Below are 14,684 nucleotides of genomic sequence, written 5' to 3'. Positions count from 1 at the left end.
AGCAGTTCTTTTATGATTGCACATGACAGTTGAATTATGTCATAACTCATCATGAGGCATATAGTCACATCATTCATGCTCTTTCCTCTCTAAGGAAGGGGACAGTCTTGAGAATGCTAAGTGCTGGGAACCACTGTGTCACCAAAGGTCACGCGAATAACAGAGGAAAGAAGTCCATGCTTGGGCAGCCCCCGCTCTCACACCCACACACGCGCGAGGGAGATGTCCAAAGCGCTGCTTACCCAAGAGAAGAGCACAGAACGCTCAACCAATTTGAACCATTTTCAACTTTTTGCCATATTTCCTTTCCTTCATTTCCCCTGTCCATTTTCTTTAAATAAACTTTTTATTTTGGAATAATTTTAAATTTACAGAAAAGGTATAAAGATAGTACAGAGAGTTCCCACATACTCTTCATCTAGTTTGCCCTAAAGCTAATGCCTTACATACCACGATACATTTGTGAAAACTAGGAAATTAACACCAGTGCATTACCATTAACTCCAGGCTTCAGTATGGAGTCTTTTTGACTCTGACTATTTTAAAACAGATCACAGACATCATGATAGTTCAGCCATGAATTCTTCAGGATACATCTCTAAAATATCAGGCTACTCTTTCGGCTGCCCTAAATAAACTGTGAAGTTATTCCATTATGTGGAAAATGAGTGATGCCTACAGGTAGCAGCTGAAAAATATTGATATATTCAGCCAGTGATGAACAAGAAAAAAATTGTAGCTACTTTTGATATAGCCCCGGGCACAGAAAAATTAACAAGGGGTTCTCAATTGTAACAAGAAAAATATATATATGGGTGTAGTGACTTTGAAAGTCATTTCGGAGAGTGTTCAAAAATAACCAAAAAATAAACAAATTTAAGAAAATATTTAGCCTAGAGATCAAAACTCCTCAAAGATATCCAGGAAATAACATAGTATGTACCTCACAATTACATTTTTTGTTAAAATAATAATAATAATAATAGTCTTCAATAAAAAAAAATGACTCACTGAAATTACACTTAAAATAAAATTCCAGGGAAAAAGATAGTGAACCTAAGAATTAAAAAAAAAAAAAATTTTACAAATTTTGGCCCCATTTTCACTACAAATAACAAAAAACTAATCTTGTTTCCCTTCAGAATAAAGCATATCACTTGTTATGACTCAAAACACTAAATTTCCTGGCAACCATTTTCCATATGCTATCCAGTTCTTAAAGTCAACAGGTCAAAATCCAAGTCCATCTCATACACAGCCTCTTCTATGAAGCCATAACCGATTTCTCAACCAGATGCTCTCCCCCCTTCCAACATTTATTCTTTGAGAGTGGAAGAGACGCAGGAATGTCAAACGGTTCTCCTTCCAGTGGACACTTGGGTTTTTACTTAATTACTGCACTTATTTTGGTGCTTGTCATTTTATACACATTTGTCTCCCTCCTATCTTATTCATCTTTCCTGTGCCCAAAAATTCTTACTCATCTGTATAATACCAAAAGTACCTACCACAATACAGTGCACATAGAAGCTACTCAGTAAATGAGTTTCAAACTGAAGTAGGAAAACACATTCAGACATCATTTGCAGTGACTCAGATGCTCTTAATAAAAGGACATGAACATAGAAAAGTCTGTTAAATCTAGCCAGCCAGTAGTAGTATCACCCCACTAACTTGGACTACATGAGCACATAAGCTACATGATGAGAATCAATAACAAAAGAAGTAGTGAAGGCAAAAACTCACCTGCTATCGTACGTAGTACTCAGGCAAGCGGTTGAATAATCAATGGTCAATGACCCTGCAGTGAAATAATCAGGTTGCCAGCTGACAAGCTGTGACTTACCAGAGGTATGGGAAAATGGGTTGCATACTGCAGATGTCGTAGGAGGTCATAATTAGATGGGAAAATTAACTCCCTTGGTTTTTCTCTCTTCAACAGCTTCTCACCGTTAACTGACATTCTTCTGCCCAGGGAAGGGTTAGCATTCTCACAGGACTCTCCAGGCATGGGAGAAAAAATCTAAGTCATGTAAAACAAATGTTGGAGATTGTAAATGAAAGAGAGCAAAATTAAACCACAGAACTTCACACCCACAAGACACTCACACCATATCCTTTCCTTATTTAACCAATGAGCAAAATAATAGACTGTGTTAATTTGCACAAGTTTCATATTCAGATCAGTAGCATCATCGCCCATTCTGAAGATGAGACAATGACAACCACACACGTAAGAAATGTGCACAGCTACATTTCCTGGAGGACCAGACTTATAGGTAAGTGTTTTCCTCATAGGGCTACATTTCCTAGAAAAACATATACACAGAAATAATTCACTAATAAAGCTCATGAACAACAGATCTAAAGGTTTTAGTCTGTACCCCAACCAACATGTGTTTTCATAAAGAGTTAGTTACACATTGAGATCCCTGAGGAAGAACACATTGTAATTATACTGAGATAAAGTAGAAGAATGTATAACAAGTCCAGAGCCAGGAAAGCTGTTACTGAGAAGCTGAACACACATTCAGCAAATCAACATGGGCTGTCCTGATGAAACGACATTCATGTATTCCTGAGATAATGATCTCTAAATGAACAAAGGAGTCACAGTCAACCAGGAGGATGGGAGTGTTAGAATGTACAAAAGGAGGCAAGGCAGCCAAAACTGAGGAAGAGCTGAAATGAGATAACTGCATGAGATGATTAACTAAGGCCTCGGGTGGAAGGCGAGAGGATGACATTCACAACACCAGTACATAGTGCATTCCAATGCACAGGGCAAGGGGCAGAAAGATGGAGACAGTTGGGGCAGAGGTGGGGAGGAGCAGTTAATGGTCAATAAGAATTTGAAGGTTGAACCTACTGGAAATTCCGAACCAAAGTCAGTTTTAAAGTCACTCTTGTCTACTTCATCAAAAATATTAGTAGTTCCTGAGTCAATGCCCATATGCGCCATAATAGTCTGTTCCTAATAATTGCCAGAGAAAGAAAGTCATGTTGTAAATTTTGTAGTTCATGAAGAAGCTGGAGCTAAAACATGACAGTGACATTTTAAATCATCTTATGTCCCTTTTCCCCCTAGTGTCTTTTTTTCTCAATAAAAAGAAAAGGAAGTTCAGACACCCATTGCTTTACAAAGTCACATTATTTGTCCTCATGATGAAAACGATTTAACTTCCGTGATATTTTAAGGGAGAAAGTATACAAACTTCCTGATTAAAAACAAACTGGTCATAATTTCCTTCTTGGGGGTACTCCTAGTCACACGCTCACCAACTTGCCTTAGTAAGAAAAATCTAAGAGTATGTTTAAGATAATAAGATACCTTGATGTCCAAAAAGAGAAAAGAGAAAACAGAAACATACAAAAAGCATAAACAGGTAAAGTAACTTTATTTTTTACTCTTTTTAACTTCTACTGTGGACAAATTTAAAAACAAAAGTATTTACATTAAAGAAATAATTTTTAAAAATCTTAAGAGTACAAACTCACATGTGCAATTTTAATGGCAGGTTTTTAAATTACAAGGATAGCCACTATTTTTAAAATATCATCATAGTATATGCTTAAACTCTCACAGAACCAATATGAGGCTTTATTTTTTAAAAACTGTCACAATCTCTCACCATTTTCTACTATTTCCCATCACCAAATTCATGTTTTCTGCCTTGAAAATTTCCATAAGTATCTGGAACAATGTCCAAAATACAAGAAATTGGCAGAAAATTATAAAGTCATACTCACAGTATAAAGTAATTTGTTAAAAAGAGCAATTCTGCAACATTTGAGAGAGATTAAATTTTTAATTAATTGAAATGAAAATACGATGTGTTATGACTAAAACGTATGTATAGAAGAGTGATATAAGTAATGAATGATACATTGGAGAAAAGATGCTCCTTCGAATGAAAACAGACAGGATGTTAGGGCCAAAACAAGTCCAATTGTGAGGCTCAACATGAAAGGAAAACTGGAGATTAGAAATATATAAACTTGGAAGAATATAATTCCAATCCAATGAAAAATGTGATAGCCTGTCAAATCTTTTCATTACTAGCATTAGCATATCCAAAAGAAAATTCTAGGAGATATAAACTACAGTCCTAATGTTTTGTGTGTGAGTGAGAAGCAGAGATAAGTGAGCTTTCAAACAAGAGAGTAAAACTGGAAACGATCACCTTTCCACCACCACATAATCCCGCTAAAAGTGGTTCCCCAGCAGAGTTTGGTTTCTGGGGGGTGCAGCACCCCTCCCAGGGCCATACCTCCATTTTCACATCATGGTCCTTTGGATAGTGCTCATCTGCATTTTCTCCTGCTGGCGACCGGGGCCGAGTGGAGGCGGTGATGGACAGGTCTCCTCGAGAGATGAGGGTGCACATGTAGGCGTCATGGGAGAAGACGTCGTGCCGGATGAACTCACAGAAGAGCAGCACCAGGTTCACAAATTCCACCTTCTCACATTCACTGTTTGGATCCGCTGTAAAGAAACAAATTCAATCAAGAATCAGTTTCCTCAACTGGGTAGGGAAAAAAAACCCCAAAAAACAATGACTAATTTTAACAATATTTTCACTACTTTTCATTTTTTTTAATAAAATAAGGGATTTATTGGAAAATTATGAGGTTGTAGCGTTTGGCATAGAACTGGCACACCAGGTTTTCTGTTTTTGTTTGTTTTTTAATTTTTATTGTTTTATTTTTTTAACATCTTTATTGGAGTATAATCGCTTTACATTGTTGTGTTAGCTGCTGCTGTATAACAAAGAGAATCAGCTATACATATATATGTATATCCCTATATCCCCTCCCTCTTGAACCTCCCTCCCACCCTCCCTATCCCACCCCTCTAGGTGGTCACAAAGCACTGAGCTGATCTCCCTGTGCTATGCAGCTGCTTCCCACTAGCTATCTATTTTACATTTGGTAGTGTATATATGTCAATGCCACTCTCTCACTTCATCCCAGCTTATACTTCCCCCTCCCTGTGTCCTCAAGTCCATTCTCTATGTCTATGTCTTTATTCCTGTCCTGCCCCTAGGTTCTTCAGAACCTATTTTTTAAGATGTGTTAGCATACGGTATTTGTTTTTCTCTTTCTGACTTACTTCACTCTGTATGACAGACTCTAGGTCCATCCACCTCACTACAAATAACTCAATTTCGTTTCTTTTTATGGCTGAGTAATATTCCATTGTATATGTGTGCCGCATTTCTTTATCCATTCATCTGTCAATGGACACTTAGGTTGCTTCCATCTCCGGGCTATTGTAAATAGTGCTGCAGTGAACACTGTGGTACATGACTCTCTTTGAATTATGGTTTTCTCTGGGTATGTGCCCAGTAGTGGGATTGCTGGGTCAGATGGTAGTTCTACTTTTAGTTTTTTAAGGAACCTCCATACTGTTCTCCATAGTGGCTGTATCAATTTACGTTCCCACCAACATTGCAAGAGGGTTGGTTCCCTTTTCTCCACACCCTCTCCAGCATTTATTGTTTGTAGATTTTTTGATTATGGCCATTCTGACCGGAGTGAGGTGATACCTCATTGTAGTTTTGATTTGCATTTCTCTAACGATTAGTGATGTGGAGCATCCTTTCATGTGTTTGTTGGCAGTCTGTATGTCTTCTTTGGAGAAATGTCTATTTAGGTTTTTGCCCATTTTTGGATTGGGTTGTTTGTTTCTTTGATATTGAGCTGCATGAGCTGCTTGTATATTTTGGGAATTAATCCTTTGTCAGTTGCTTCATTTGCAAATATTTTCTCCCATTCTGAGGGCTGTCTTTTTGTCTTGTTTATGGTTTCCTTTTCTGTGGCACACCAGTTTTGACTGTCCCACTGTAACTGAAAAATATCAATAGTATCCAGTGTTCTAAGCACCATTTCTAGATTAAAGGTAGTGGTCCCTGGCAAATGAATGATGATTTAAGTAATCACGCAAACACACAAAATTTCAGGTAAGAAAAAAAAGCAGGGCTAGACTGCTTTCCTCTGGTTTTACTATTATAACTGCTCATGATTCATGACTCATGACTGTTCTACCTAGAGTGTATCCGTGTTTTGGGGGAGAGTGGTTTGCACTTTTTCAAAGGAGACTTCACAATAGAACCATAATTCAGATGGTATTGGAAAAAACTCGTGAGTGGGATCCACTGAAAAGAAAAAGGGATAATGGAATAAAAAGGGCCCCAAGATGGAGCTGTGCCATCTTTATAAATTCATAGCCAGTCTATTTTACTCACATTATGACTTTTTTTTTTCTTTTTTTTTTTTGCGGTATGCTGGCCTCTCACTGCTGTGGCCTCTCCCATTGCGGAGCACAGGCTCCGGACGCGCAGGCTCAGCGGCCATGGCTCACGGGCCCAGCCGCTCCGCGGCACGTGGGATCTTCCCGGACCGGGGCACGAACCCGTGTCCCCTGCATCGGCAGGCGGACTCTCAACCACTGCGCCACCAGGGAAGCCCCACATTATGACTTTTAATATCACAGCTGTAAAACTCTGTATCTGCACCTTTGAGAGGTTAAAAAATGACTGAAGTACTGAGACTAAACCTACAAAGCTCAGTCCCTGGTACCATCCCATTCACAAACACCCATAAAGACAACAGCTGGATCCAGGGAATACTACACTCAGTGCCCTAAACCTTAAGCCTAAATGTATGCTCTCGCCCATCTCCAAAGCCAATGATGAGCAAGCTCGATTCCGAGAAGCAGAAGCGCTCTCTCCGACAGAGCAGTCAACGGGATCCAGAGCAAGCAAGGCACAGGAGGAGGAAGGTCTTCCCGAATTTCTTTGGCAACAGGAGTGGGGACACGATGAGGGGAGCAAAGGGCAAATGTCTGTCTCCCCCAGGACACAAGGTAAGTCAGAGCTGCTGATTTCCATCCCTGACAACGTATCTTCTCCTCTCCGGAGTCTCTCCTGTCCTTTCGTTTCTCTGCTCCCTTCTCCAGGCTTCATCACTGCTCCCTACATTCCGACCACCAGCTTGGCTGGGGCTCCTGTTCTCCCTCTAGCCTAGAACAGCCACCAAGTAACTAAAAGAACCTCACGCCCAGGTGTCACTCAACCCTAAACGAGGCCCTCCTCAGAGGAATAGGAAGCAGTACTGTTTCTTGCTGCTTTACCTCTTTCTTCTCCACAGATGGCTCCCTTCTCTACCTTCTGCTCTTTTCTCTCCTATCATTTGTCATTTTTTGCCATTTTTCTGTTTTTCCATCACCATCTATCCTGAGACCCTCCCTGCTGTCCTTTGTCAGATGAAAACCTCAGAATAAGGTCAAGCCCACTTAGCTCACACAAATGACTTCTTTAAAGTTTCCACCTACAGTACAAACCCACTGGGTGGTTGTTTATTCCCCACATCCCCCTCTCCCCACCAACAATGGAATAAAGACACAAAAAGAACATGATAGGACATGAACATCCGAGCGAGTGTAGGCAAGCAGCCAACCATCTTTACAAACTAGTTCCTTGTATCAGAGACCTGCTTATAAGGTACTTTTGTTTTATTTATTCCCCCTTTTAATGTCAGAAGTTAGAAAATCAGGAATTTAGAAAACAGTGCAAAAAGAGAAAGTTCATAATCACAATATATATATATATATATAATAACATCACAGGACCTTAGCTCCTCTCTTTTGGTTAAGAAAGATCTAGAAAGGGAAAATTAGTCCACCAAACACAAGGGAATGAGCTGACTTATTGTTTTAGCTATTAAAACTCTGGAAATTTTTAAGTCTTTCAAGATTGCCTGATTCTAAAATCACATAAAAGTCTCCACTGAAAATAGGCTACAAAATTTTGCGTGGTAAAATATGCATTATATTTAGTACAAAGAACTTTTGATAAAATTACAGATAAGGGAGGGGGGAGGGTTTTCTCCCCTTTCTGATCAATTCCAAAAAAGGTCAATCCCCTTATTTAAGATCTAAAAGCAAAGAGCTTTACTTACACAACGAGGGGGCCTGTGTATCTAAAAACCTTAGCAGAACATTCTGGAAAACAGGCAAACTAGATCCAGCAAGAGAGGCTGAAGAAATGGACTCCTTCTCATCTAAGACCTCTGATTCACCACATCTCTAAGATTAAAAATAAACAGGCAAAGTTAATTATAGAGGACAAGTTTGAAATGTGTTAGTTTTTTATTAACATTTATGTTCTTGGATAAAACAGGCAAAATTAATTGAGATTTCTGTATTTATTTGAGGGCCATGCATCATAAGTGAATATAATTTCTAAAAGTTGAGGGAAACTGCCCCTGAACAATTCAAATGATTTCAAAGAACCCCTGTGAAAAACATTATTCATGTGAATTATATACTCTGCACAGCACAGTATGAATATCCGCTGAATGTGTAATATAGTACAATAAACTACTCATTAACCCTATGCAAAACTGCTAAAAATAATTTGAGGTTATCCTCATTTTTAAATAGTTCATGTTTAATGGTATTCCCTCCGAGAAATATTTGGGCATGTATTATTGAGTTTGATTCTTTTGTGTTTGTTTTTGTCAAGCAGTGAATTTACGAGTATGGTGGGGAAGTGTGGTATCAAATGAGAAAACTAACATGATTCTTCTAATAAGATTCTTTCACTCATCACACTTCACCAAGAAGCTCTCTCAGAACCTCCTGGAATCTCCACAGTTCATGAAACCCATCTAGAGAAGCTGTTTAACTTCTACATTCTTAAGGTCAGGACTTGTTGGAAGACCCGTAAAGAAACAGTTTAGAAGCAATCAGAACCTCATTTTCTGTTCTTTTTGATATCCCTTTGATTCTTCCCATTTTCATTATCTATTTTAATATTAAAATACTATTACATTTAGATATGATTTATTCAATCCATCCTCTCTTTATAAAGGTCAAATTTTGAAAATTGATTAATAGAAATCAATTACCTTAAAGATTTCAGAGAGAATACATTTTTAGCTATGAATACATTTACACCTATTAAAATTACTGTCATCTATATGTGAACCTCTTCTGAGTGTGAGTGTGTGTGTGTGTGTGTGTAAGTGCGTGTGCGTGTGAGTGGTGGGGGTGTGGGTGGTGTTATGGGATACACAAGCGGGGAGGAGAAGACACAATAAAAACAATCCAGAAGGAGCAATGAAGTTTGAGGAATTCAACCTTAGTTACTGAAGTTTAATCATCGCAATTCACTGTAGAATATATTCTATTCATAAAGACGTAGGAAAAAAGCAATGAAGCGCTTTTCCTAATTTGGCCATTGTAAAAGGGGCCATGTGGTTTACACCTTAGTATCAATATCCTCAAGCCCCAATTTCAACGACATGGCCTTTTGTATTTGGCGAACAGTGCTTTCCCAACAGAAGGAGATATCTATGAAAATATTCTTCCTATTTCATTTTTTAATACTGTCATAGGAAGCAGGTGTATTATCAGTAACACAGCACTGAACAGGGTGAGCAAGGCCCCTGTTGTCAAGCTTACTCTCATAGGCGTTAAATAAGAAGGCAATAAGAGGGCACCAGGCATGAACTGAGAAGCCAATGAGGAAAGTAAAACAGAGCCGCCTGAGAAACAGGGGCCGAGGGGTGGGTGCCGTTACCTGTACCTAAGGCGGGGATGGAGGAGCTTCCTGAGGAGGTGACACATGTTGAGCCAGGAATGCTAGACAGGAAGCGACACCTCCGGAAACAGGAATGGCCATGTAAAGAGCGGGGCACCGAGCGCGCCACCCGGGAGGTACAGCAAGAGCAAAGGCCCCAGGCTTCCCGGGTGGCGCAGTGGTTGAGAGTCCGCCTGCCGATGCAGGGGACACGGGTTCGTGCCCCGGTCCGGGAAGATCCCACGTGCCGCGGAGCGGCTGGGCCCGTGAGCCATGGCCGCTGAGCCTGCGCGTCTGGAGCCTGTGCTCCACAACGGGAGAGGCCGCAACAGTGAGAGGCCCGCGTACCGCAAAAAAAAAAAAAAAAAAAGAGCCAAGGCCCCAAGAGAAACACAGGTGTGGTGCGTGTGAGGACAACGAAGACCAGAGCAGCTGGGGCTGTGTGTCACCCAGCGGGGGGAGGTCCGGAGGGAGGTGGGAAGGGCAGGGGCGGGGCTCCTGGGAGGCTCTGTGGGTCCCGGGAAGGAACCGCTGGGAGTTTCAGGAACGGGACAATGTGATCTGTGTCCATTTTGAAAAGGCGTCTCTGCCTGCTGGGGGGAGGGTGGTGGGGAACACGGGAGGGAGGGAGGGAGACACTAGGCAGGGGGCCCTGCCGTCACAGCTGTCCAGGGGAGAGGTGACAAGGCTGGTCAGATCACACACATGCCTTCTCCAGAGCCGCTCCTGCCGGGCCCCGCAGGCAGAAAGGAAGGCTCACTTGGAAGCTTTCCTTCAACAAAGCTAATGCTGACGAGGTTATAGCTTTGCGTGTTCCCTTCTAATCTACTCCGGAGGCTTTAATTGCTCTCTCCTGGGGCCAGAAGGACACAATCTCAAAAACGAATACAAATTGGCATCTGTAACCTCACAGTTAGGACTGCCTCAAGGAAGTATTTCTAGATCCACTACCCGTGTGTACATATACACAGATGTATATAATACCATGTTTACAGACATCTACGTATGTGTGTGTGCCTTAACCTCACAAAGGGAGATTTCCATTGTAAATCAGATATTGAAGTTTTATTTTAAATTAGTCCAGAATATAAATTATTGGCTGCATTGACTTAGAGGGGTCCTACTATGGAGTCCTTATGTGAATTTGTATATTCTTCCTTTTCCCTTCAAAGGGAAAAAAAAAAAAAAAGCATAACGAGAGTAAGAAACAGAATCCTGTCCAAAGCAGTATTTTTAAACAATGGCATCGACAAGGAGAAGGAAAACCCAACCTACCTCTGCCTCGATTTCCGCTTGCCTCTTCTCCAAGAGCTTTGCCACAGCCATGGCCCTGTGCTTGCCTGATCTCTTACAGCTCACGGCCCATTCGCACAGCAGCGTCACCACAGCTTCATCGCTGGGGGCAGCCTAACAACCAACAGAAATGGGTACCAGCCATGTCACATGAAACAGTCACCTGATGCACGAGACTTAGGATGCAAGCCACAGAATATCTGAAGTTTGAAGCTTTCTTCTTATATTGTTTTACATTTGTTTTAGAAATGTCCCCAAATCTATTTTAACTGAGGTATAAGGAGTAAAACGTCAGTCATCAGGAAGGAAATCACTTACTTAGAACAGCTGAATCTGTGACAATTTCCAAGAAAATTAAGAGTTTCCTTGTATATGCTTTCACTTACACAGGATCATAAGCCAGCCCCATCAAGCCTCCAGAGCTCAGTTTCAAAGGAAACAGAAAAGGAGACCGACGGCTGAACATCAAGGACAGCCGTTACAAAGCCCAAGGACTTCTTCACTCCACTGCTGAGCCCCTTGGGTCCTCACTCACCGCCTCCCGTCAACACATAATCCCAATGAGCCAGGCTAGCGGGTCTCCCAGTCCAAGGAGGAACTGGAAGGAACAAACTGGAGGGGAGGCCGGGATGCTGATCAAAACTCACGGCCTTAGAAACAACAAGCATGAAGAGTGACAGCCAGGCGTAGAAAGGAACAAGACTTATAAGCAGACCCAGTTAACAGAGGTCGGTAGCCTGGATCTGGGTAGGACTCAGCACTGCCACCAGAACTATCAGCTGTAGCTGCCGTGGTCTAGAGATGGGTACCACAGACTGAGGACCAGAAGAGTCAGAGAAAGGCCACAGGGACCCAAGTGACATGAACTGCAGTGGGAGAGGGGGGTGTAAGTAAGCAGGGGGGTCGTCCCTCTATACAATCGCACCTTTCCCCACAGAGGAGCTGTGCCAAACAATGAACATCCACTGCTCATTTTTAACATCTGCCCAGTTGTATAAACACTGTGCCAAAAGAACCAGACAATCACAGTACTGGCATTTATATGCTATGTGAGACGCTCTTAACTTTTTAGAATCCATAAGCTCAATTAAGGTTATGATAGCTAGAGGCACACTCTCAGGAAAAATACACATATACACACGTGCACTTTAGCACAACACTTCAGAAGGTGTGAGGACTCTGAGAAGACATCCAAGAATCCCTGATCAGCTTTTAGATACCAGCAGACAATTCAGATCATGAAAATCAGTTTATTCCAAGATTTTTACCCATCCTACCCTAAGTTTGGTTAAACACATGCTGATGTAAAGAAATGTTATCTGGGGCGGATATCTCAAAAGGAGCTCTGAGTCTCTTCATTTAAAACAAGAGAAATAATTCAATTACAATGTATAAAGGTTGAACATAACATTTAAAAAAGAAAGCAAAATGGGAGGAGTTCCTGCCTGGATTCAATCCAATCCTGGGAAAAGCAAAAAATATAAAAGTCAATGCAGTGAAGCGCCGCATGCTTAGATTTAGAATATTAAAGAGAACAAAAGGATTTATTTTAAAAATACTGCCATCAGTTTTTAATAAATTCATCGGCCAGTAATGTGCACTATATCTACATTTACAAAGTTTTTTTCCCTGTGCATCATCAAACAAAATGAAAATGTGCTACAGAAGAATAATTGACTCACCCAACGTAAGTAATAAACTCTGCTTGACCTAGAAATGCATAGAGAAAACTATATAAAGGAAAAGACTTCTTTTTAACACATCCAGATATTGACCACTGGTTTGGGGCAGAAAGGTGCTAGAAAACAAGTCCTGGGAAAGAGAGAATTCACTTTCAGAAACACTTATTAAGCACCCAGGATATGCCAGGCATTGAGGAGATAAAATTTTTAAAGATCTGGCCCTTGGTCTCAAAAAGTTCACCCTCTAGAGGGAAAAGCAGAAAAGGCAACTAATCATAAAGCAACAAGCTGTTCTGAAGGTGTGGGGAGGAAAGTGACTAAGTTAAGGGCCTGGCACCTTCCACATCTCATAGGCGATGAGATGTGCCGGCTTACAGACATCTGAGATACTAACTTGAAGACACACGGGCCTGCAGTCTACCCACTGCAGTTGTGGCCTCAATATGTAACTATTAGGAATTAAGTGAATTAAGAACATCAGGGGGAAACGCTGCTAAAAGACTGAGTTTTAAAATATAAAATTTTAATTATGCCCATAAACAGTTATACATTTCAAAATCTATTTTCAACCAATAAGTATTTTCCAATCCTGGCCAGATTCCAAAAGTGCAAAGTCCACTCCTTTCTGAATATCAAACAGCCTGCCAAATGAGGCCACTCTTGGGCTTCCCTGGTAGCGCAGTGGTTGAGGGTCCGCCTGCCGATGTGGGGGGCGCAGGTTCGTGCCCCAGTCCGGGAGGATCCCACATGCCGTGGAGCGGCTGGGCCCGTGAGCCGTGGCCGCTGAGCCTGCGCGTCCGGAGCCTGTGCTCCGCAACGGGAGAGACCACAACAGTGAGGGGCCCCCGTACGGCAAAAAAGAAAAAAAAAAAAAAAATGAGGCCACTCTTTCCTGAGGACACTGGAGTGGTGGGGAGGGAAGAACTGGCAGGCTCAGTGCTGATTTTAAAAGAAACAGTAAGCTATTACAAAAGAAGTTTTATGACTAACTTCTCAGAAGATCATAGCGGAAAATCAGGTGATATTATACCAACTTCAAGGCAAGCCATCTCTGCAATAGAAATAATTGCATATTTATATACTTGGGTCATAAGGCGTTTCATTCTTCTTTACTATTGAAAATTGTTATCACATAAATTTTTTAAATTTAGCATTGCTTTCTGAGGTAACTTCCCATTCAAACATCCCTTTCCCCACTATTTACTACAAAATTTTGGTTCATATTTTAAGTGGTTTTACCAAGAGGTTTTTTCTAGACTCCACTAATTATCAAAAATGAGGAGGGGCCCCTGCTTACTTCACTCTAAATGCCAGCTCCAGGGTACACCCCATCAGACACGTTCAAGAGGCATATAGACAGACAACCACGCACAGATGCCTCCTACCCCACCACCCAGAGCCCTGTCACCGCCCTGCTCTAGATAATTTTTAGAAAATTATTAGAGGATGGCTTCCATTTGTCTGCCAGATGCTATCTTACAAATTAATTCGAATAACTGTCCAAAGGACACCATGACTTCAAATATGGAAGTTGAAACGCATTCTCATCCTGTAAAGAGATGTCTAAAAATATTAAACTCCCTTTCTTTAAGGCAACCAATAATTGTAGAGTGGAATTTAATAAATATTATTTAAAAACAAAATAACTTCAAGGCAAAAATTTGAGGTAATTTAGCAGCTCAAGATATGAACTAAATATAGGCCCCTGCCTTCCACGAGATGGCAATTAAGTGGGACAGACATACATGTATACAAATACATACATGTATATAAGTAATTTGGACACATAAAAAAAGAAAACGAAAATTATTGCAGAAAGCCAACAACATTTAACAGGAGCAGAGAGGACTGAAGGGAATTATTAGATATTTCTTTTAGAAGGTGGCTTTCAAGAAAAATTTTGAGGAATGAATTAAATTTCAAAACTGAGACACACAGGGAATTCCCTGGCGGTCCAGTGGTTAGGACTCAGTGCTTTCACTGGCAGGGCTTGGGTTCAAATTCTGGTTGGGGGACTAAGATCCCACAAGCCTCCAAAAGAGAGAGAGAGAGAGAGAGAGAGAGAGAGAGAGAGAGAGAGAGAGAGAGAGAGAGAGAGAGAGAGAGAGACGGGAGAAAAAAA

The 14,684-nt window shown here is 41.0% G+C and overlaps 1 protein-coding gene across 1 annotated transcript in view; it reads right to left on the bottom strand.

The window, feature by feature from the left end:
- Positions 1 to 14,684, bottom strand: part of MED12L (mediator complex subunit 12L) — a 321,906-nt gene that overhangs the window by 221,503 nt on the left and 85,719 nt on the right. The window contains exons 12-16 of the mRNA XM_082625544.1: positions 10,863 to 10,994; positions 7,963 to 8,089; positions 4,272 to 4,486; positions 2,870 to 2,974; positions 1,847 to 2,023 (exon numbers count right to left, since the gene is read on the bottom strand). Coding sequence (XP_082481670.1) covers positions 1,847 to 2,023; positions 2,870 to 2,974; positions 4,272 to 4,486; positions 7,963 to 8,089; positions 10,863 to 10,994 — 756 coding nt within the window. The remainder of the gene's footprint in view (positions 1 to 1,846; positions 2,024 to 2,869; positions 2,975 to 4,271; positions 4,487 to 7,962; positions 8,090 to 10,862; positions 10,995 to 14,684) is intronic.

Source organism: Mesoplodon mirus (genome assembly GCF_964341445.2).
Source record: "Mesoplodon mirus genome assembly, chromosome: 6".
Classification (NCBI taxonomy): Eukaryota; Metazoa; Chordata; class Mammalia; order Artiodactyla; family Ziphiidae; genus Mesoplodon; species Mesoplodon mirus.
The sequence above is the reverse complement of the archived record's forward strand: the minus strand, read 5'-3'. Positions and strand labels throughout refer to the sequence as shown.